The following is a 23004-nucleotide window of genomic DNA, read 5'->3' on the forward strand; positions in this document are numbered from 1 at the left end:
AGAAAGGCTCACTTCCAGTGCTACCAGGTATTAAAAAGTTTAAATATATATATATATTCCCCCCCCCCACCAGGAACCCCTTCTTTCCTGTGAGATGTATGTAAAGCACCTTCTTCCCCCTCCCCAACATAACTATGGCCGTCTCCTTGATTAGCACTTTTTTTTTCGTAGTTGAAACCAGATAGGCAGAAAGTGTCGGCAAAAATAAACAGCTTAAGCATGTATTTCTGTTAAAAAAAAAAAAGAGGAAAGAGGGAGGTTTGCTGCCTCCCCGCTCCCCTGGAGGGCAGGTGTGCAGTGCAGAGAGCTGCTTGTATGCATTAGCATGACTTTGTCTCTGAGGAGGTTTGTTTTCCATGTGATGCGGGGTTGGGTTGGTAAGTAAGCTCTTTTATTGAAAAATTAAATGATGCCTTTTCCTGCCTTCCCCCTCTCCCTTTCCCCTGCCTCCCCGCCACCAAATAAGCCCTGAGATCGGCTGCGGGGTCGGTTGCGTGTAAGCAGTGAGTTGATAACCGTGTGTGTCCAAACCAAGCAGAATTCCTCCCCGCTTTGTAATGACCGATAGAGTTGCGCGCCCCGCCGATGTGTTTAAAAGACAAAAAAAAAAAAGAGCAAAAGACAAAAAAAAAAAAAAAGTCACAAAAGCACACAGTTTACTCCCGAATATGCCTGTTGTGACGTTTCAGGTGAAATGCCTCGGTAAAACTCAGACCACTCTGCCCCTTGATGCCATCTAGACGTTAGGATGTGGCTCCGTCGCTTTGCGAACTCCATCCTCATTCCATTACGTTGAGCGTAAAGCGGAAAAAAAAAAAAAACCATGTTAAAAAGTTTTGTTAAACAACTCCGAAATGTGTCAAAAAGAGGAGAAAAAAAAAAAAAAAAAAAGGTGGCAAAAAAAGCACCGTCTCCCAAACGTCATCACACATTTTCCCCCCTCCCCGTGTACGGCCTCGCGTCGGATAATTAGAAATGGAAGTAGCGACGTACAGTGCAAGCACCCGGTTTGTACCAGATCTCGTTTGCGCCCCCGATTTGGGGTGGTTCCCCCCCCCCCCTTTTTCCCCCCCCCCTTCTCTTCCTTTTGTCGATCAGGTGCGTGATGAAAAAGCTCCGGTGTCTTCCTCACGCTCCCACACGGTTCAGGGTCGAAGAGCACCACGCACAGTGTCGGGTGTCGCTCCCCCTCCCCGTCCGATTTAATTGAACGGCTTGGGTTAGTTTTTCCTGGAGACCAAAACCACACACTTTCCCCCCCCACCACCCTTTTATCATCCAGTTTACATGAATCTCAGGTGAAAAACCAAAAGCCGACCCAGTTCCCTCTAAGCACATCGATACAGTCGTGCGAAATGGCGGCGGTTTCCTTCCCTCTTGTCTTTAGTCCCTAAAAAGAAAGAAAAAGGGTGTATAAATCTGCTTAAACGGTAAAATAACGCAAGCGCTTGTGATAGCAAGTTCTTTTCGGGGTATCATCGCGTTCCGGAAAGGGCTTTTCACAACAAGCAGGGTCCGGTGGTGTCTTTTACGCCTTTTTATCGCTGGTTTTAAACGTTCACGGCGGGACCCTCACGGGCCTTGCGCCTTCTGCGGCTCGTCTTCACCGCGGAATCCTAAAGCCGGGGGTTATTTTTTTCCCCCCTTCTTTAGACCAAAACTCCGCCGTCAGAGCTTGAAAACTTGGTCTGACCTAAGTGTTTTTATTCCCGAGTGGGGCCTCGTAGCATAGAACTCCCCCCCCCCCAATATATTCGCTGAGTAACTTTGTTCTGTTATTTTCCTAAATGCACGTTAAGCTTTTTACCTCCACTCTCGATCCCGGCAAAACCCGAGCCGGTTTTTTGACTGTCCGCTGCCGGCGGTGCAAGCCTTTTCCTTCTTCATCCGTACCACGAGGAGTCGGAAAGGGCCGATGTCGTGGCAAAGAGAGAGAATAAGGTGCCGGCAAACGTGAGGTTCGTTTTTCTCCCTTTCGAGGGATGGAAGAAGCAGGAGTTGTTGGAACATCGGGAGTTTTCGGGGTTGTGCTGCTGAGTTTTCAGTTGTTGTTGACCGGTTCCGTAAAGCGAGTGGGGTTTTTTGGCATCCCTCTCTCTGCGGTGAAATATTAGCAGTAAGAGTCAAACCTCTTGTTTGGGGCTTTTCCCTTTGCCTTGCGTCCCCTGACCCGTTTTTAATCGGGTTTAACCCCCTCCTAGCGCTCGCCATTTCTGAGCCATGACCTTTTTTAACCGTCTAACGTGGCCAGTAGCTCCCTGGAAAACCGGAGCGACTCCCGATACCGAAGCCGAGCACCCGCCGGGAGTGTTTTTTTTTTCTTCCCCCACAAGGACAAGGTTTTTCTGTTGGTTTTTTTTTTTCTCAGGGCGTAATTGTTCGGCTCCTTGGGTCGAGCGAGGCTTTGTTGTGCCGGCTTAAAGAAAAGGCTAAAGCAAATCCTAGACCCCAGTGGCTTTATTTTTTTTCCCAGGGCCTGGGACGCGTCCCGTTGCTGTGGCGGCGCTCGGCGTTAGGATTTCACTGAAGGGAAGGAGCTAACCTGGGAGCAGAGAGGACGGTCAGAATTAGCGGCCGAGTCGAGAAATCCTCCGAGTTGCGACCAAATCGCCCTCGAAAGTTTCCCTTAGCGTAAACGTCGCTTAAAAACGCGCGTTTTGGGGTTCGTCAGGAGGAGGGTTTGCCCCGATTACGGCCAGGCATGGGCGAAAGGGGTCTCTCCCCAAGCCTAGAAATCGATCCGACATCCCTGGGCCCGTAATGACAAAAAAAACCCCAAACCCCACCGATAACAGAAGATACCAAAAACTGATAAATTTTAATGACTTCTGCCCTGGTCCGCACGGTTGGAAGGAGGCGGCGCGGCCCCGCTGCCTTCAAAGCGCCGCTGCTTTTATTTCTTGATTGATGCCTTTCCCCTTGGTTTCCACTCGGAATCAAACGGGCGGCGGCGGCCCAGAGGAGAGCGGGGTTTCTTTGGGCTTATTCTGGGATAATCCGGGTTTTGGTGAGAGAGCGGGAGCGGCTGGCTCCGGCGCGGCGCAGGTGTGACGCTGGGGTGGGATACGTTTCCCCCGAGCGAGTTGTCGGCGAGGCAGCAGATTTCTGTTAAACGCCTGACGAATGACCTCTAAGCTGGACGCGGCCCTCGCTTTGCAAAGCCCGGCCTTGTGCTTTCGCTAGAAACCCTTAAAATGCAGAGAACGAGAGGAGAAAAAAAAACACGTGACGGTCCTAAAAAGAGCCCAATTCGGCTCAAAGCTCCGCGCTGTCGCTGCGGAGGGGTCTGGCTTTAACTCCTGCTCTGAAATGGGTTGTGGAGCAAAACCCGCCCTCCCCGCTCGAGCTCGGCCGGTTGGTTTATAGTTAATTGTCGTTTTTCACTCCGTTTTATTGAGTTTACGATGTTAATTTGCCACCTGCTAATCCCCCCCCCGCCCCCCGCCGCACGGAGTATGCCTTCAAATCCATCCGATCGTTAAAACCCGACTTTAAAACCAGCTCCTGGCGGCTCAGCTCGAGGCAGGTGGTGTTGATCGCAACGCTGCGCACGTGCCTGCGCAGCTTAAATCCCCGTCACGCGTTTTCCTTCGAGTCACGTCAGACGAGAAGCGAACCTTCGCTAATCGTGAGATTAAACCATGGCCCCCAGAGCGGTTGCGCTTTAGTTTCAACCCCTTCCCCTCTGCGTCGCTCGGGGAGAGACCAAGCGTTTCCACCTCCCCCCTCGCCGTGCTCGGCGTTCCCCCAAGTTAAACCCAGTTCTACCTTTAGACGCGATCCCCCTCCCCGCTCCCGGCGTGGCCAGATCCCGGGCGGCCGATTTCACGGTCAGCTGCGCCTCTTGTGCAAAGCCGCGGAGAGGAAGGTTTCCTCCGGCAGGTCGGCGCTTAAATTGGGGTTTTTTAAAGAGTGTTATTGTACAGAAGCTGCTCCGAGGTGCGCGGCCGCCGCACCTACGGATATAGAGCTGGTGAGGGCGTGCGAAGTGCTTTTTTGTCCCTTAAAACCAGTAAGAACCAGTTGGTTTTGGGGGAGGATGGGAGCTGAGAGGCTCGTTTTCACCGGGTTTTCTTCCAGGTGCATCGAGCGAGGAGCAATAACGTCTTTACCCGGGCGAGGAGGGCGTGACACCGAGCAAATCCGCCGTCTAGGCCGCTCGTTCCCACAGTTACCGGAGCCTCAGCGACGTCATTCCCTTTAAGACGATGCTTTAATTCTTGCCTTGCTCCTCAGCGGCCGAAAGAGCCCAAAACCACCCGGCTCCATTCCCTCACGCCGCCGCCGCCCCCGCTTTTGGTCCCCCGTCGCGACGCGCTCTCGGCGGGGCGGGACGACGATGGGAAAAGGCTTTTTTTGTTCTTTTTTTTTCTTGTTTTTATTTTCTCCAGGCGGCGTCGCCACCGCGTGACGTCACTGCCGTGGCGCTGACGTCGCAAAACGCCTCGCGGCACCCGCCGTGGCTCCTTCCCGTGAGGATGCGCGCTGCGCCGGCGACCATCCCCTGTAGATCAGGCGGGCAGGAGCGATAGGAAAGCCCGGGATGAGCGAGGATTCAGGGAAGAATTTTCCCCCGATCGGTGTTTGCTGCGAAAACGATAGTTTCTTAACAGACATGGCTTCTCCGCCGCGTACCCGCAGCGACTCTCCACGGTGAGCCGGCCCCCGAAAACGCACCACGTTGCTTTAATTCCTTTTAATTTCGGCCTTTTTTTCCCCCCCGCCCCCCTCCCCATCCAGCCGGAGAAGCCGCTCGGTTGCTTTCCGGACGCCCTCGCCCCTTGCCGTATTCCGAGTGTCTCCGTTCCGTCGTGTTTATCTTAAAACAGCGCGAGGCTTCGCTCGTGCTCGCCTGAAACTCCCCGGAGCGCTTCTAAATAAGCCCCAGGACCCTCGGGGGAGCTCGGGGGGTCCTTTCTGTCCCAAATCTCCCCAAATCCAGCAGTTGAAAAGGGGCGGGAGACGATATCGCCCGTCTCGAGGTGTAGTTTGGTATCGAGGCGTCTGCGTGAACCCGATTTCTCCGCCTTCCCTCCTTCGGGAGGCGCGGGGTGGTGGAATAGTTGCTATTCCGCTGCGAAACAGCTCGGCTTCGTCCCGGCCCTCGGCGTTTTTCAAAGAACCCGGCCGCAAAAATTCGGATTCTTGTTTCTCGGGAGCCTCTGCGCTCTTCGTGCCCGTCGCCGCGGCCGGTTCCCTGGCGCGGTTGTCGCTCGGGCGGCGGCTCCGGAGCTGTAGATTTCCTCTAAACCGTGAGATCGTAGCGGAGCAACTCGAGGCGGGGTGAAAAGGGCTGCGTTACCCAAAAGGAAGGGTAATTACCCCTCCCCCGGGCACGGCGGGGAGCGATCGCCACCCCCAGCCGGCTTCGGGGCGAGGGGGAACGACGCCGATTTCAACAAATCCTGGGTGGGGGGTTTTTTTTGGGGGCCAAAACGGATGGTTTGAGGGCATTTTTTGGGCAGCACCTCCTCGTTCCTACCAGCCTGGGCTGAGCCGTGGTGGTGTTTCGCTCGGCACCCAGCGAGCCGGTGGCATTCCCAGTTAGAAATCCATTTATCGATGAGCCTGTCCCTCTAGAGAAAGGAGAGAGGCTTTGCCAGGTCTTTTAGTCCAGTATTTAAATACCCGGGTATTTAAATTCCCTTCCATAAGCTTGTTTTCCTTCTGGTTTTGCCTCTGCTCGGCTCCGCGCGGAGCCTGAGCCTCAGCTCTCGCCCCGAGACCCATCAGGCCCGGCACAAACGCCTAAAAGACGCCGTCGGGACTCGTTCCCGCGGACGACCCCGCAATTAATCGTCAGCCTTAAGAGGCTCCCGAGTCATCCCGAAGCGAGCGTGATTTTTTGGTGCTCCTCTGTCGCGAAGGGAAACGAGAGGGGAGCTCTGCGTCGGGGTCGGAGCGGGCGCTGGCTCCCCGCGACGCCGAAACCTCCCCGCGACGCTTCCGGGGGGTTCTTAACGCTGGGTTTTGTAGCTCTTTTAATGCGTTTGGGGGAAATAATTGAATTTTTCTTGATTTTCTGGGGTGTTTTTTTCAATGTAAAACGAGGCTATGGCCGGCCCCACCCATTCACGCGGCGGAGCCTTTTCCGCACGCGGCTCCCAAACCCCGTTGTAGCTTCCCCGCCTCCCTGAGAGCGGTGGCGGCTCCTTCTTCCCATCGTCACGCTGAAGAAACGACTTTATAGGGGCTGAAAGAGCCCGTTTTCCCACGGTCCCCCCAAAAAAAAACCCCAACCGGAGGGGTATGTCTGGAAGATCAGCCAAAATAGTGACCGAGCAGGACGTATATCAACTTGTTTTTAATTACAGCGTACCTCGAGTGAGAAGGGAGGAGGAGACCCCGCTCTCCCTCCAAATCACGCTGTGGGAGGGAAGCAAAACACCAGGGAGCCGCTTGGGCTCGTGCCGCGTCGCGCGTTTAATCCCTCGACGAGGTCGCGAAGGGCTCCCCGTAACCCGTATCCGAGGAGTTTTTGATCGAATTTAGTTGAGCGGGGCTCGGGGAACCCTCGGGGTTTTGCGACACCACCTCGGCCCGGCGCAGGCGGGAGCACGGGACGACGGGGCGCGCCTCGCTAGGTTCGGCAAACCCGGGCGGTGTTTACGTACTCTTGTCTGCGCGCCCCTCGGGTCACGCAGGACCTTGAGGGGCCGGAGCGTGTCCAGAGAAGGGCAGCGGGGCTGGGGCAGGGTCTGGGGCACAAGTGTGCTGGGGGGCGGCTGAGGGGGCTGGGGGGGTTTAGCCTGGAGAAGAGGGGGCTGAGGGGAGCCCTTCTCGCTCTCTGCAGCTGCCTGAGAGGGGCTGGAGTGAGGGGGGGGTCGGTCTCTGCTCCCAAGGAACAAGCGATTGGAGAGGAAACGGCCTCCGGTTGGGTTGGGGAGGTTTAGGTTGGCTGTTGGGGACTATTTCTTCACCAAAAGGGCTGTCAAGCGCTGGCAGAGGCTGCCCAGGGAGGCGGGGGAGTCGCCACCCCTGGAGGTATCTAAAAGAAGGGCAGACGCGGTGCTTGAGGCTGTGGTTCGGTGGTGGCCGTGGCAGCGATAGGCTGGCGGTCGGACCCGATGGCCTTAAGGGTCTTCTCCAACCTTAACCGTCCCGTGATTCCGTGGTTCTAGAGGAGCAAGGGTTTTACCGAAACCCCGATTTCTAGCTCTCAGAGCTAGAACCTTGACCCAACCTTGAACTCCAGCGCCCGTTTCCCTTCACCGAGCCCTGGGGCGCTCCCGGAGGTCGGGCGCCGTGACGTCGCGCCTTCGGTGCGTCGGCCGCCGGGCGCTTCCGTGCCGCGGTTAACCCCGGGCTGGGCGGGAGCTCGAGCAGGTTCGGGGGGCAGGGGCAAGCAGAGTCGGTGTTTGGGGTCCCGTATTTAAAACCGCCGTCGTTAGGAGCTCGGGAGCCGCGCGCCCGGCCGGGGAGCGGCGTAAGCAGGTTTTATTATTCTATTTTTTGAGTGACGGGAATGAAACGTCGCTTTACAGGGAGGATGGAGAGTTGGAAGAAGGGGAGCTGGAGGACGATGGAGGGGAGGAGGCGCAGGATCCCTCCGAATCTCAGGAGAGGGGCCGGAAGGAGAAAGGGGAGAAGCATCACAGCGATTCAGATGACGAGAAGGCCCATCGACGGATGAAGCGCAAGCGTCGGAAAGAGAGAGAGAAGGAGAAGAGGAGATCCAAGAAGAAAAGGAAATCCAAACACAAGGTGAGCAGCGTTTGCCTCCCGGGGCGCCGGCTCCGGCCTGCCTTCCTCCGGCAGCAGGCGTCTCCGGAGAATTCCTCCTCTAACGTTCTTCTGGGGGGGGAGGTTTGAGGCTCTTCCCCTAACGCCAGCTGCGAGGTGGGATTTCACGGGGTTCAGCCTCTTAACGCCTTGTCCTCCGCGGGCTCGCGAGCGGAAAACGTCGCCGGTTTTTTTTTTTTCCAAGATCAGGAATGACTTGGGTAATTTCGAGCTCAGGACGTACTTCGGAGCCCGGTGTTTTCCTCAAAGGGCTGCCGTATTGGCAAAATTGTTGCTTAAACTCCGAGGCGTATCCTCTTTGTCCCCGTTAGACGACCCGCTGACAGGCTTCTGGCGTATAAATCGCGTGAAGGTTTCGTTAAAAACCTGAGTTTCCTCCACAAAAACAAAAGGCCGAGGGAGGCTTGGCCGGAGGGAAAGGCCGGAGGCGCCCGCCGGGTGATAAAAGTAACGCCGTAAAAAGACGCCGCCTCTTCTCCCCGCAGCGCCACGCTTCTTCCAGCGATGACTTCTCCGATTACAGCGAGGACTCCGACTTCAGCCCCGCCGAGAAGGGGCACAGAAAGTACAGGGAATACAGCCCCCCTTACTCCTCCGTAAGTACCGGGCGGCAAAGGGGGAGCTGCTCCCCCCGCTTCCGAGCCGCTGCCGGGTTCGAGCTCCGTCCTCAGGCCGCGCGCTTTGGCTCTGCTCCTTTAGCCTCTCTTAATTTTCCCCCAGCTGTTATTCCGGTGGGGTTTTAAATATGGTTTTTCATTTAAATTTTTTTTTTTTGAATTAAATTAGGCTTGATAATGTCCCTTTCCTTCCTCGCTAACCTCTCTGCCCTTCCCAAAGTCCCACCAGCAGTACCCGTCCTCTCACGGCGCTCCCATGCAGAAGAAGAGCTACTCCAAACTGGAGAGCAAGAGTTACGGCATGTACGAGGACTACGAGAACGAGGAGTACGGCCAGTACGAGGGGGAAGAGGACGAAGACCTGGGGAAGGAGGATTACGATGACTTTGCGAAAGAGCTGAATCAGTACCGGCGAGCGAAGGAGGGCTCTCACCGGGGCCGAGGTACGCCGAAATGGTCCTTATTTTCCCTCTCTGGCTCACGTTTAGCTCGTTTCGCGCCTCTGCGGCCCCAAAACCGGCTGAATAATACCCGGCGCACGCAGGAAGCTCACTGAAGGCGAGCGGCCCGGCCGCCGCGACCTAAACCCCCTCGCCACCGTTACCACCGTGGGATGCTCCGGCGGGTGCAGGGGGATGCTGCTGCCGAGCCCCTCTCCATCACTGCGAGGACGCAGGGGACAGGAGAGGTGCCCGAGGGCTGGGGGGCAGCCAGCGTCACTTCAAAAAGGGGCGAGGAGGAGGACCTGGGGAGCTCCAGGCCAGGCAGCCTCACCTGGGGGTGCTGGGGGGGGCAGTGGGGTGACCCGGAGCCGGCACCGGGCCCTGGGGGCCGAGAAGGGCGATATCCTGGGGGGCGTCAGGAGGAGGGCGGGCAGCCGGGCGAGGGGGGGGGGCATCCTTCCGCTCCGCTCGGCCCCGCTGAGGCCACGCCCGGGGGGGCTGCGGCCAGTTTGGGCCCCCCCGGTTCAAGAAATTCCGCCTCAAGGTGAGGAAGCCCTTCCCTGGGCGGGTGCCGGAGGGGCGGCACAGGGTGCCCGGAGAGGGTGGGGGGTCCCTCCCCTGGGGCCATTCACAGCCCGCCTGGCCCTGCGCCCCCCGCTCTGGGTGTCCCCGCTCCAGCGGGGGGAGCTCCGGGGGTCCCTCCCAACCCCCTCCCCACGCTGGGATTCCGTGAAATGAACGTTCTCGCCAGCGTGGGTCATTTCAGAAGGATGCGAGTGACCAAAAAGGGATAAAATAAAGCAAAACCTTTATTAGAAAGGGAAGTGAAGTCGACTGGTGGCGTGACGAGCCTGGTGTCACCGCGCCTGGCGCACGCAGCTTTGCGTTACCGGCCCGACGCCGTCGCACGGAATTGGGGTTTTTATAAGGAAAAAGGTTAAAAATTCAGCTCCTTAAAACCCTGTTTTGTGGCGTATTAAAAAACGATTCGGTTAAAAACCGGTTTTTAGGGCGCTGGTAACCCCGAAGCGACAGGTTATGCTTTGTTTTCCCTCGCCGGGAGGGTCGTTGTGCTGCTTTGAACGTCCCCGAGGGGCGAAAGGCGGCTCGGAGGCGACCCCGCCGCTTTGTTCCGCCAGGTGGCCGGGGCCGGGGCCGAGGGTACCGCGGGCGCGGCGGCAGAGGCGGCATGAGAGGAGGCCGAGGCATGGGCCGGGGGAACCGCGGCCGAGGCCGAGGCGACCACCCCGAGGAAGAGGAGGAGATGTACGACGAAGAGATGGATGTAAGCGGCGGGCGGCGGAGCCGTGGGCGGTTTCTTTGGGACCGCGTTCGAGTTGGGGTGGGGGGTGGGAGAGGCGCGTCATCCCTCTCGTTTCCGCAGTACTGCGACAACGAGGAGCCCGTCGGCGACGACGACTACGACGACTACTCCAAGGAGCTGAGCCAGTACCGCAGGAGCAAAGAGAGCCGCGGCCGGGGTGAGCGGGGCGGGCGGGCGGGCTGCGGCGGGCCCTGCCTTCTCCTCCCGCCCGCCGGTTACGGGAGGAGCGAAGCGAGAGACGAGGCGGGGGGGGATTGGGGGTCCCGTTTCAGGTTTAAATCGAGGACGGGGTCGCGGCCCCAGAGGACGAGGAAATAAAGGAATGGGCAGGGGCCGAGGCAGAGGCGGGAGCAGGAGCGGAATGGGGAAAGGCGGGGGAATGAATGAAGACGACGATTACTACGATGACGACATGGGAGTGAGTAGCTCTTCGCTCGCTGGCGGCTCGCTGAGTCCGGATGCCCCCCTAAACCCCCTCCGTAAACCCCATCAGGCCTCAAAAAAGCCTTCGCAGGAGGGAAAAACCTGAACCCATCTTCCCCAGTCCCCCCCCCCCGCAAAAATCCTCCCGTCTCCGGAGGGGGTGGATGTTTTCCCTTCCCGGCCATGCTCCGGAGCCCGCAAGGCTCAGCGCCCTCGTCTTCCCCCAACCCCTTCCCTTTGTTCACCCCAAACCTCCCGTGTCGTTCCCGCTCGGAGCCGGTCGCGTAGGAAGCTTTAACTCCTCCCGTGCGACCCGTCGCTTGCGCCTCTCACCTTTTCTTGGCCGTGTTGCCGACAGGACGGAGGGGGCGGTGGGAATTACCGGCGGAACGACCACGACAAGCCCCACCAGCAGTCGGATAAGAAAGGGAAAGTGATCTGCAAATACTTTGTGGAAGGCAGATGTACCTGGGTAAGGGAATAACCCAACGAATGTATCCGTGGCTCCCCTCGTACGCGCTCGGAGCCACCGGGACCAGGTTTTACCCGATTTTGGGGAGGGATTCGCGCCCTGCGAGCGTCTCCCTGCCCGGCCTCGGCCCACTCCGGGCCGCTGCGACAGGCATTGGCGTTAATGCCCCGGCGCCGTGTTTCTGAACAGGGCGACCACTGCAATTTCAGTCACGACATCGAGCTACCAAAGAAACGGGAACTGTGCAAGTTCTACATCACCGGCTACTGCGCCAGGGCTGAAAACTGCCCTTACATGCACGATATCCTTTCGGTTTTCACCCGTTTCCTTAAGCCGGCCTTAAATCGGTCTCATTTACCCCGCAGAGATGCGCGTGGGGGGACGAAAGTGGGGGGGGGAAGCCCGTTCCTGGGTTACACACCCGCCGCTGACGGGCTGGGCGACGGCGGCCGCCGACAGCCCTCCCGGTTCCTTCTTTTTTTGTTTTTTAGCCTTCCCCTCACCTTTTCTTAAGAAAAAAAAAAAGGAGGTTTGTGGCCCTGGCGCTGAGAGAACGCGGCAGAAAGGAGCTGCCGGCGACGGTGGTTCGGCGTCGGCGAGAGCCCGATGCGCCGAGCGCCGCGTTTCGAAGCGAAAAGCCTCAGCGGCCGTGGGATTTCGCTCCCCGGTGGGGTTTATTTTCCTTAATTAACGCTTACGGGACTTCCCCTGCAAGCTGTTCCACACCACGGGCAACTGCATCAACGGGGACGACTGCATGTTCTCCCACGACCCGCTCACAGAGGAGACGCGGGAGCTCCTCGACAAGGTACGGAGGGCGGGGGGCGAAGGCAGGGTCGCCCTCCTGTTTTCCACCCGTGGATCCCGCGGGTGGGAAGGAAGGGCTTTTCCTGGCAGCTCCGCGGATCTGTCCTTACCTCCCTTCGTCGTCTCAGATGCTGGCGGACGACGCGGAAGCCGGGGCGGAGGATGAGAAAGAAGTCGAAGAGCTAAAAAAACAGGGCATCAACCCTCTTCCCAAACCGCCCCCAGGGGTGGGCTTGTTACCCACCCCCCCTCGCCCTCCCGGGCCGCCGGCTCCGACGTCTCCCAACGGGAGGCTGATGCCCGGCGGCCCTCCTCCGCCGCCGCCGCCGCCGCTTCCTCCGCCGGGGCCGCAGATGCCTCCCCCGCTGCACGAACCCCTCTCGCCGCAGCAGCTCCAGCAACAGCAGGACATGTACAAGAAGATCCCGTCGCTCTTCGAGATCGTCGTGCGACCGACGGGGCAGCTGGCCGAGAAGCTGGGCGTGAGGTGGGGTGTCTCCACGCAGCGGGGAGAGAGGGGCGCGGGGGGGCGCGGCTTCGCGCCGAAACGCCTGGAAAAGGGGTTTCTCCCCATTTTTGGGTCCGGCGCCGGTGCTGGCTGCTCGGAGAGCCCCGGCGCTCTCCCTCCCGCCGCCGAAAATGCACCTGAAAGCGCCTTTTCTTTCTTTCCCCCTCCCCTGTCTCCCTTTTTCAGGCACCCAGGTCCGCCTCCCCCCAGGTTCCCCGGGCCCGGAGGACCCCCAGGACCAATGCCCGGACCCATGCACCCGGACATGCACCCAGACATGCACCCCGACATGCACCCGGACATGCACCCGGACATGCACCCCGACATGCACCCCGACATGCACCCGGACATGCACCCGGACATGCCAATGGGGCCGGGAATGAATCCGGGCCCTCCCATGGGTCCCGGACCCCCCATGATGCCCTACGGACCGGACGATTCCCCCCATTCCGGCATGATGCCGCCCGTCCCATCGGCTCCCGGTTTCTACGATAATTTTTACCAGCAGCAAGAAGGTTTGGAGATGGATCATGGCATGATGGGAGACCCGGGTAGGTCCCGCGGATCCGCCGGCGCCCCTCGGCCGCATGCGCCGCCGCGGGGACGGGTTGTTCCCGGGATGCCCCGGCCCAGCCCCGGGCGTTCAAAACAACCAACCCCACGGGTTTATTTTTCACCGCTTTTGAGTTTTTTTCTCTTTAACGCGTGACGGTTTTTCCTCCCCAGAAGACTACGGCGGTTACGAGGAGATGGAAGGACCTCCGGGGGAGCACCTCTTCCCCGACCCGTCCTTGGATCACGATGCTCTGTGCGAAGGGGGCGCGCCCGGCTTGGCGAAAGCGCCGGGCGCCGTCCCCGACTTCATGCCGTCGGCGCAACGAGCCCTTTACCTGAGAATCCAGCAGAAGCAGCAAGAGGAAGAAGAGAGAGCGCGAAGGCTCGCCGAGAGCAGCAAGCAGGACCGCGAAAACGAGGAAGGCAAGCGGCGAAACGCGACCTTCTCCGGTCAAAGCCCCGCGCGCGGGGGAAGGGGGGAGGGGGGCGGTTTCTCCCCGCCCAAAGGTGCCGTCGGGGAGACTTGGGGGTGTCGAGGTGGGGGTTGTTCGGGGCCGAGGGGTGCTGAGCGCCTCGAGGGGAGCGAGAGCGCGCGTTGCTGCGGGCGGGAGGAAGAGGAAGGGCGAGGGGCTTTGGGCTCCCCGCCGATTCACAGCGCGAAGGCGAGGCCGGGGAGGCCGAGGCCCTCAGGCGGGGGCGGCCGGGACTGGGAGTTTGGGGGGTGGGGGGGGTGGGGTCGGCGACGCGTTCTGGGGCCCTCGCCCATCCTTTGGCTGCCTTTTACCAGCTGCTGCCTCCTCTCCTCCCTCCCAGGCGACACCGGTAACTGGTATTCCAGCGACGAAGACGACGGCGGAAGCAGCGTCACCTCCATATTGAAGACCCTGAGGCAGCAAAGCTCCGGCAGAGCCCACGGCCAACCCTCCCACGGAGAAATGGGGCCTCCCTCCGGCGTGAGCGACCCTCGCCTGCAAAAAGCCCCGGCGGGGGGCAGCGCTCGGCCTGCCGACCCACGGCTACGAGACCCCCGGCTCTCCCGAGCCGCCGACCTCTCCGTCCCGGCCCTCCCCGGCGACTCGGGACCCACCGACCCCCGGCTCGCGCGGCACGTTCCCGCCTCCGCCCCCAAACCAGAAGCTCCTCATTCCAGCGGCCAGAAAGCGGCCCCGCTCCCCGACGAGGAGGAAGGCGAAAGGGTTTTACGGGATAAACCGGTCAACGTCCCCCTGGATCCTCTCCCGGGCCATTCCCTGCGGGATCCCCGCTCGCAGCTGCAGCAGTTCAGCCACATCAAGAAAGACGTCGTCCTCCACAAACCCAACTTCGCCCGGATGATCCTGTGGAGCCCGGAGGATCTGATCCCGCTCCCGCTCCCAAAGCAGGAGTTTATCCCCGTCCCGGCGGCCCTTCAATCCATGCCCGCCCTCGATCCGCGGCTCAGCAGGGCCCAGGCGGGTCTTTCGGATCCCCGGCAGAGGGGGGGAAGCGCGCCGGGGGACGCCGGCTCCTCGCCGGGCGCCGGCCTCCCCGATTTCGAGCTCCTCTCGAGGATATTAAAGACGGTGAACGCCGCCGGCGGCCCGGCGGCCGGCCAGAGCGACAAGCCCAGCGACCCCCGGGTGCGAAAAGCCCCCGCCGACCCCAGGTTACAAAAATCCGCCGAAACGGGGCTTTCCCGCGTCCCTAAAGCCACCGATCCGGCGTCGGGCGGCGAGGCCGCCCCGGCCATCGCTCCCTACGACCCCCGGTTGCTGACGGCCGGCGGCGGGAGCAAAGGCGGCGGGCAGAGCAGCGTGTTGAGCGCCATCAGCCTCTACGATCCCAGGACTCCGGGCTCGGGCGGCAAAGCTTCCGAGCCGCCGACCGAGAGCGCCTCGTCCTCCAAACCCTCGGATTGCGCCAAAACCGCCGGCAAAACCAAGGAGCCCCTCTTCGTCCGGCGCTCGGCTTTGGATCAACCCGAACCGGAGAAGGCGAGCGCCGAATCCGCTACGGACAGGTACAACAGCTACAACCGGCCTCGCGCCAAAGCGGCGGCCGCCGGTGCCGCCGTCGCCCCCTCCCCCGGCCCGGAAACATCCCCCCAGCCCGGGTTGCACAACCTGCCCGTCCCTCCGTGTACGGGATGGTCAAACCCAGCGGCAAAGCGGGGCCGGGGAGCCCCTTCGCGGGGGCCAGCCCGGCGCGGGACGGCGAGCCGCAGGACGCCGCCTCCCTCAAGGACGTCTTCAAGGGCTTCGATCCGACGGCCTCCCCCTTCTGCCAGTAGTTTTTCCCCTAAAAAACGCAGGAAAAACCACCAAAAAAAAAAAAAAGCGAACCCCGGCAGTAATTGGATTTATTTTTTTTGGGGGGGGGGGTGTTTTTTTTTGGGGGGGGGGGGTGTTCCTTTTCATTTTAATTCCATTAGCGCTCGCTTTCCGTGTATATAAACCCCGATTTCTGCTGTAACTCCAGACAATTCCCCAAACCGCCTTTTAAAAGAAGAATCAAACCCTCCCGTCGCGATAACAACCACCCTTTTCTTGCCTTTTAGCCCTTTTTCCCCCCCCCCCGCCCAAAAAAACCGCCCCCCATGAAAATAGCCCACGAGGGGGATTAAACCCCCCACCCCCCAATCCTTAAATCACCGCGTTTCAAACCTCATTTTTCCCTGGGAAAAAAATATTTTCCCAGGAAAAAACTACCGCGATTCTGAATTTCTTGCTTTAAAACACCCGCGGGGGGGGAAGGGGGGGGGGGAAGGGGGGGGTGTCATTTTTACGCGGGAATTAGTGAGAAAAAACATCCCCAAATTGAAACGAAAAATCAGAATATTCCGGGTTTTTGTCGTCGTGGCGCTAAAATTCCGTGGGGGCGAAGGGGGGTAACGGTGGGGAAACCCCAGACACCCCCCCCCGGGAACCCCCCCCTCCCCCGACCCTGACGTGAAAATCGGCGTGGGGGATGGGGGAGGGGCCGCTTCTGGTTTCTTTTCATTTCTTTGGGTCTTTTTTTCTTAAAAATCGCTAGTTTTGGGGCCGTTTCTCAGTGATTTTCGAGAAACCCGAGGGGCTGCGACTCCCCCGAGAAGGCGCCGGGATATTTCACAACCCCCCCAAAATCTCAGTTTCCCTCCCCAAAAAAAAACCAACCACCACAACGAAAAAAAATATATTCTTGGAATTAAATTGATCTCGGATTTCCTCGTGTTTTGCGACCCAAAAAGGGGGGTTTTCCCCCAAAAAAAGAGGCTCGGAGCCTCTCGGCGCCTTCCTTTTTTTCTCCCATCACAGAAACTCGTCCTTCCGACGCGGGACGGGATCGAAAATCGGAGGGAAAAATCACTGTCGATTCAAAGGGCGGAGCTAAAAAACACCCCGTTTTTGGGGGAAAAAACCCACATTTCCGTGCAAAAATAACACACACACACCCCCCAAATTGCCTTTTTCTTTTGGTCAGCGATAAATCGCTTGGTTTTTTTTCTATCGCTCCTTCAAATCCACGCCGAGTTTGGCTCAAACCCCCCCCTCCGGCCCCAAAATATTTGTCCCCCGGCGTCTCGAGCGGGGGAAGGGGGTCGCTCGGAACGGGGAGAAAAACGGGACTTTTTGTAAAATGATTTATTATTTTATTTTATAAGGATTTAACAGAAAAAAAAACTGAAAACACACAAAAAAAAAAAACCAGCTGTCGAAGCCGGGCGGGGGTTTTTTTTTCCCACCTGCCGGAGGTTTCGGAGAAGCGCCGTTGTAATAAATGTGTAAATAATTGTTTGGGAGTCGAGGTCGTTGGCGGAAATCGCTGGATTTTGCACCAAAATTTGTGTCTGGGGGTTGGGGGTTGGTTTTTTTTTGTTGTTGGTTGGGGGGTTTTTTGCCCCTTTTTCTTGTGGTTTTGGGAGGGGGGTTTTTTTCCTCCTACTTGTCGGTTGAGTCTCGATGTGCCGGGTTTGGGGGTGTCTGGGGGGTTTTGGGGTGTCTGGGGGGGCGGTTTGGGGGTGTCTGGGGGGGTTTGGGGGTGTCTGGGGGGGCGGTTTGGGGGTGTCTGGGGGGGTTTGGGGGTGTCTGGGGGGTTTTGGGGTCTCTGGGGGGGCTTTTGGGGTGTCTGGGGGGGTTTGGGGTGTCTGGGGGGTTTTGGGGTGTCTGGGGGCGGTTTGGGGGTGTCTGGGGGGTTTGGGGGTGAATGGGGGGGCTTTTGGGGTGTCGGGGGGGTTTGGGGGTGTCGGGGGGGGCTTTTGGGGTGTCTGGGGGGGTTTGGGGGTGTCTGGGGGGGGCTTTTGGGGTGTCTGGGGGGGCTTTGGAATGTCTGGGGGGTTTGGGGTGAATGGGGAGGCTTTTGGGGTGTCTGGGGGGGGTTGGGGTGCCGGGGGGGCTTTTGGGGTGTCTGGGGGGGCTTTGGGGGTGAATGAGGGGGGCTTTTGGGGTGTCTGGGGGGGTTGGGGGTGTCTGGGGGGGCTTTGGAATGTCTGGGGGGTTTGGGGTGAATGGGGAGGCTTTTGGGGTGTCTGGGGGGGTTGGGGTGTCTGGGGGGGTTTGGGGTGAATGGGGGGGCTTTTGGGGTGAATGGGGGGCTTTTGGGGTGTCTGGGGGGGTTTGGGGTGAATGGGGGGCTTTTGGGGTGTCTGGGGGGGTTGGGGTGTCTGGGGGGTTTTGGGGTGTCTGGGGGGCTTTGGGGGTGTCTGGGGGGGTTTGGGGGTGAATGGGGGGGCTTTTGGGGTGTCGGGGGGGCTTTTGGGGTGTCTGGGGGCGGTTTGGGGTGTCTGGGGGGGTTGGGGGTGTCTGGGGGGCTTTGGGGGTGTCGGGGGGGGCTTTTGGGGTGTCTGGGGGAGCTTTGGGGGTGAATGGGGGGGGCTTTTGGGGTGTCTGGGGGGGTTGGGGGTGTCTGGGGGGGCTTTTGGGGTGTCTGGGGGGGTTTGGGGGTGTCTGGGGGGGGCTTTTGGGGTGTCTGGGGGGGCTTTGGAATGTCTGGGGGGTTTGGGGTGAATGGGGGGGCTTTTGGGGTGTCTGGGGGGGGTTGGGGTGCCGGGGGGGCTTTTGGGGTGTCTGGGGGGGCTTTGGGGGTGAATGAGGGGGGCTTTTGGGGTGTCTGGGGGGGTTGGGGGTGTCTGGGGGGGCTTTGGAATGTCTGGGGGGTTTGGGGTGAATGGGGAGGCTTTTGGGGTGTCTGGGGGGGTTTGGGGTGAATGGGGGGGCTTTTGGGGTGAATGGGGGGCTTTTGGGGTGTCTGGGGGGTTTGGGGTGAATGGGGGGCTTTTGGGGTGTCTGGGGGGGGTTGGGGTGTCTGGGGGGGGGTTGGGGTGCCGGGGGGGCTTTTGGGGTGTCTGGGGGGGGCTTTGGGGGTGAATGAGGGGGGCTTTTGGGGTGTCTGGTGGGGGTGTCTGGGGGGGCTTTTGGGGTGTCTGGGGGCGGTTTGGGGGTGTCTGGGGGGGGCTTTGGGGGTGTCTGGGGGGGTTTGGGGGGGCTTTTGGGGTGTCTGGGGGGTTTGGGGGTGTCTGGGGGGCTTTTGGGGTGTCTGGGGGGGTTTGGGGGTGAATGGGGGGTTTGGGGGTGTGTGGGGGTTTTGGGGTGAATGTGGGGGGCTTTTGGGGGTGTCTGGGGGGTTTGGGGGTGAATGTGGGGGTTTTTGGGGTGAATGTGGGGGGCTTTTGGGGTGTCTGGGTGGGGTTTTGGGGTGAATGAGGGGGTTTGGGGTGAATGGAGGGGTTTGAGGGTGTCTGGGGCAGGTTTGGGGTGAATGTGGGGGTTTTGGGGTGAATGGGGGTTTGGGGGGTGTGTGTGGGGATTTTGGGGTGAATGTGGGGGGCTTGTGGGTGAATGGCGGGGTTTGGGGGTGAATGTGGGGGTTTGGGGTGAATGTGGGGGGTTTTGGGGTGTCTGGGCGGGGTTTGGGGGTGAATAGGGGGATTTTGGGGTGCATGTGGGGGGTTTTGGGGTGAATGGGGGGTTTGGGGGTGAATATGGGAAGTTTGGGGGTGAATGGGGGGGCCCTTTGGGGTGCAGGAGAGGATTTGGGGTGAATGGGTGTTTTGGGGGTGTCTGGGGGGGTTGGGGTGCAGGTGGGGGTTTTGGGGTAAATGCATGGGGTTTTGGGGTGTCTGGGGGTTTCAGGGGTGCAGGTGGGGGGTGGGGGTGCTCCTGGGGGATTTGGGGGTGCAGGTGGGGGAGCGTTTGGGATTTCTGGGGCTGCATCGGGGGGGGGGGTGCCTGCGTATTATGGGGTCCCAGGGTTGCCTGTGGGGTTTTCGGGGTCCCCCCACAGTGGGGTGCGGGGGGGTGTGTCTTATGAGACTTGGGGTGCGAGGGGGGGTGTGTCTCAGGGGAGCACCCTAACATGCGCCCCCCCCCCCCCCCCCAGGGGAGGACACTCAGGGCACCTGATCCCTCCTCCATGGGGTGCCCCCCAAGTGCAGCAGCCCCCCAGTATCTTTTGGGGTATAGGTTGTGCCCCCCCTACCCCCCCGTACCCCCAGACCCCCCCAGTACTCCCAGTTTCCCCCTCCCAGTACCCCCCCCAGTATTGCCCCATTCCCAGGCAATTAATGATTTTGGGGGGGGGGGCAGCACCCACTTTTGGGGGGGGTCATGGCCCCCCCGGAAGCTGGGGGGGGATGGGGGGGGCACTTCCTGCCCAGATGTTCCCAACATCTGGATCCTTCTATAAACAGCTTGGGGGGGGGGGGGGGGCTGGGAACGGGGCAGCTCATCACAGCAGTGACCCGAACTTGGGGGCGATTTGGGGGTGCGGTTTCAGGGATGTCCCCACTTTTTTGGGGTGGGGGGGTGTCGTGTGTGTCCCCCACCCCCACCCGTGTCCCCCCCACGCCCCTCCCCCCCCGTGACACCCCCCCCCCCCCCGGGGCCGGAGCGATCGGGCTGATGCCTAAACATGGAGCTGGAGGAGGGAGGCGGGTAATGGGGGGGGGGGGGGCTGGTTTGGGGGGGCCCCGCTCGGGGGGGGGGGGAGCCCGCTCTTACTGGGTCCCCATATTTTTTGGGGGGGGTCCCACCACACGCCACCCCCACCATGAGGCGCAGCGAGGTTTTATTCCGGGGGTGGGGGGAGGACTTAGACGGTGGGTGGGTTTAAATACTGTACAGTGGGTGCTGGGGGGGCGGTTATGGGTGCTGGGAGTGGGTGACACCCCCCCACCACCACCCCCACAGTCGCGGGGGGGGGGGGGGGTCACGGGGGGGGCGTCACGGAGGGGGGGGGTTGGGGTCCTCCGGGCTGGGTCTCTGTAGGACTTGTTGTTTCGGGAGCCCCTTGAGTTGGGCGAGGAGTTCCTGTATGAAATCCTGCTTGGGGAAAGAAAAAAGGGGGGGGGGATAAAATAAAGGGGGGGAGGGGCTAGTTAGGGGCCCCCCAAAAAAAATCCCCCCCCCGCACCCGCCGGAGATAAGCGGGGAGGAAAAGGCCCCCCCCCGGAGGAAGCCGGAGCTGAATATTTTTGCCTTTTAAAGCCCGGTTGGAGCCACCGGAGCTGGGAGAACATGAAGGGGGAGGGGGGGGGTTGGCAGCGTGTCCCCCCCCACGCGTGTCCCCCCCCCCCACGCGTGCCCCCCTCCCCCATTGCAGACCACCCCCCACCCCCCCCGTGGGTGCGTACCTCGGTGTCGGCGGTGCACGACCTCAGGATGCCCTGGATGGGGGGACGGGGGGGGAGGTGAGGGGGGGGTGTCGTGTGTGTCCCCCCCCCATAAAACTCGCGTGGGGTGCCCCCCCCGCCCCCCAAACACCCCACCTGCAGCTTCTGGGCTCGTTCCTCGTCCGTCTCCAGCTCCAGGAGGTCGTCGATGTTCACCTCGTCCGGCATCTCCCCCTCCTGCCATGGGTGGGGGGGGGCTGTCCCTGGGTGTCCCCAAGGCCACCGGGACCCCCACACATGGGGGGGCGGGGGCTGGAGTGTGTGTGTGTCCCCCCACCCTCCGTGCACCCTAAGCGTCCCCAACCCCTCCCCACGTGGGTCCTGGGTGGCCCCGAGTATCCACGCCTCCCCCCTCCCCCCACGGTGGGTCCCCAGCCCCTCCCACGTGGCCCACGCGTGTCCCCAAACTCCCCCCCCCCCCCCCCCGCATCTCCTGCGTGTCCCCAACCCCCCCGCGCATCTCCCAGGTACCCCCAACCCCCCCACGCGTGTCCCCAACCCCCTGCGCACCTCCCAGGTACCCCCAACCCCCCCACGCGTGTCCCCAACCCCCCCACGCGCATCTCCCAGGTACCCCAACCCCCCCACGCGTGTCCCCAACCCCCCCCGCGCATCTCCCAGGTACCCCCAACCCCCCCCGCCTCTCCCAGGTACCCCCAACCCCCCCACGCGTGTCCCCAACCCCCCCCGCGCATCTCCCAGGTACCCCCAACCCCCCCCCGCCTCTCCCAGGTACCCCCAACCTCCCCACACGTGTCCCCAACCCCCCCGCGTGTCCCCAAACCACCCCCCCGCGTGTCCCCAACCCCCCACGCGTGTCCCCAAACCACCCCCGCGTGTCCCCAAACCACCCCCCGCGCATCTCCCACGTGTCCCCAAACCCCCCCCGCCTCTCCCAGGCACCCCCAACCCCCCCACGCGTGTCCCCAACCCCCCACCGCATCTCCCCAACCCCCCCACGCGTGTCCCCAACCCCCCCCCGCATCTCCCCAACCCCCCACGCGTGTCCCCAACCACCCCCCCAGGGTGTCCCCGCGTGTCCCCCAACCCCCCCGCGCGTGTCCCCAACCCCACCCCCCCCAAAGCGTGTCTGTCCCCCACCCCGGGGGTCCCTCCGTGTCGCTCCCACGGGGGACCGGGTCCACTATAGCGGGGGATGGAGGGGAGCCCCCGGGGCCGGGGCCGAGCATCCCGCGTGGGACCCCCACTCGGGACCGGCGCCCTGAGGTCCCGCTGCCGCCCCCGGGCGCTGCCCGCCCCGTCCCGGGCCCGGGGTCACCCGTGGGTCCCACCCAGCCGCGCCCGGCACCAACCGGCCCCCCGCCCCCCCAGTCCCGCTCCCGTTACCGGGCGTCCCGGGGGGGGGGGCTGCAACCGGCCCCCCGCCCCCCCAGTCCCGCTCCCGTTACCGGGCGTCCCGGGGGGGGGGGCTGCAACCGGCCCCCCGCCCGCCCGTCCCGCTCCCGTTACCGGGCGTCCCGGGGGGGGGGGCTGCAACCGGCCCCCCGTCCTCCCGCCCCGCTCCCGTTACCGGGCGTCCCGGGAGGGGTCTCCCGCTGGGCCCCCCGCCCCGGTGCCGCTGGGGGCGCCGGTGCCGGCCGTACCCGCCCCCGGTAGAGCTCCTCGAGCCGCCCGTCGATCCACTGCTCGGTGTCCAGCCGCCGCTGCAGCTCCCGCCGGTTGTACTTGACGGTGGCCCGGGCCGGTCGCCGCTGGAGCCCGGGGCTGCGGGCGGGGGGCTGCGGCGCCGGGTGCCGGGGCCTGGGGGCGGCCCGGGGACCCCCCCCGCCCCTGCCGCCGCCCCACGCGGTTCGCCGCCATCGCTCGGGACGCGGGGCCGGGGCGGCCGGTGGCTATAGGGGGCGGGGGGGAGGGGGTGGCTATAGGGGGCGGGGGGGAGGGGGCGGCGGGACCGGGCGGCTATAGGGGGCGGGGGGAGCGGCGGAGGTGGCTATGGGGGCGGGGGGAACGCGGCAGCCGGCGGCTATAGGGGGCAGGGGGGGAGGTGGCTATAGGGGGCGAGAGGGGGGGAGGTGGCTAGAGCGAGGGGGGAGGGGCCAAGAGATGGCGGGGGAGGGGAGGGGAGGGAGGGCGGTGCCGGGGAGATCCCCTCCGCGCCCCCCCTATAGCTCCCACATAGGACCCCTTTAACCCTATAAAGACTATAAAGCCCCATAGCGCCCACACTCCCCTAACCCTATAGACCCCATAGCGCCCCATAGCATCCTATAGCACCCACAACTCCCCTGACCCTCTAGACCCCATAGTGCCCCATAGCACCCACAGCTCAGCTCCCCTAACCCTATAGCCCCCTATAGCGCCCCATAGCACCCACAGCTCCCCTGACCCTATAGCCCCCTATAGTGACCCATAGCACCCACAGCTCAGCTCCCCTAACCCTATGGACTACATAGTGCCCCATAGCACCCACAGCTCAGCTCCCCTAACCCTATAGCTCCCTATAGCACCCCATAGCACCCACAGC

At 61.9% G+C, this 23004-nt stretch overlaps 2 protein-coding genes across 2 annotated transcripts; one reads left to right on the plus strand and one right to left on the minus strand.

The window, feature by feature from the left end:
- The first annotated feature begins 6 nt into the window (after nucleotides 1-6).
- Nucleotides 7-15315, plus strand: ZC3H4 (zinc finger CCCH-type containing 4). The gene is given in 15 exon segments (XM_075080183.1): nucleotides 7-4653; nucleotides 7485-7704; nucleotides 8229-8339; nucleotides 8581-8803; nucleotides 9943-10088; nucleotides 10188-10284; nucleotides 10400-10545; nucleotides 10909-11022; nucleotides 11212-11328; nucleotides 11726-11830; nucleotides 11958-12316; nucleotides 12524-12888; nucleotides 13064-13315; nucleotides 13706-15004; nucleotides 15007-15315. Coding segments are annotated over 15 exon segments (3819 nt in total). The 5' UTR covers nucleotides 7-4543; the 3' UTR covers nucleotides 15162-15315.
- Nucleotides 15316-19898: 4583 nt separating this feature from the next.
- On the minus strand, nucleotides 19899-22418 carry LOC142050988 (protein phosphatase 1 regulatory subunit 14A-like). Its single transcript, XM_075080185.1, is given in 5 exon segments — nucleotides 19899-20169; nucleotides 20481-20513; nucleotides 20616-20696; nucleotides 22124-22282; nucleotides 22284-22418. Coding segments are annotated over 5 exon segments (429 nt in total). The 5' UTR covers nucleotides 22341-22418; the 3' UTR covers nucleotides 19899-20070.
- Nucleotides 22419-23004: the final 586 nt, after the last annotated feature.

This window comes from Phalacrocorax aristotelis, unplaced genomic scaffold, assembly GCF_949628215.1.
Source record: "Phalacrocorax aristotelis unplaced genomic scaffold, bGulAri2.1 scaffold_340, whole genome shotgun sequence".
In the NCBI taxonomy this organism is placed as follows: domain Eukaryota; kingdom Metazoa; phylum Chordata; class Aves; order Suliformes; family Phalacrocoracidae; genus Phalacrocorax; species Phalacrocorax aristotelis.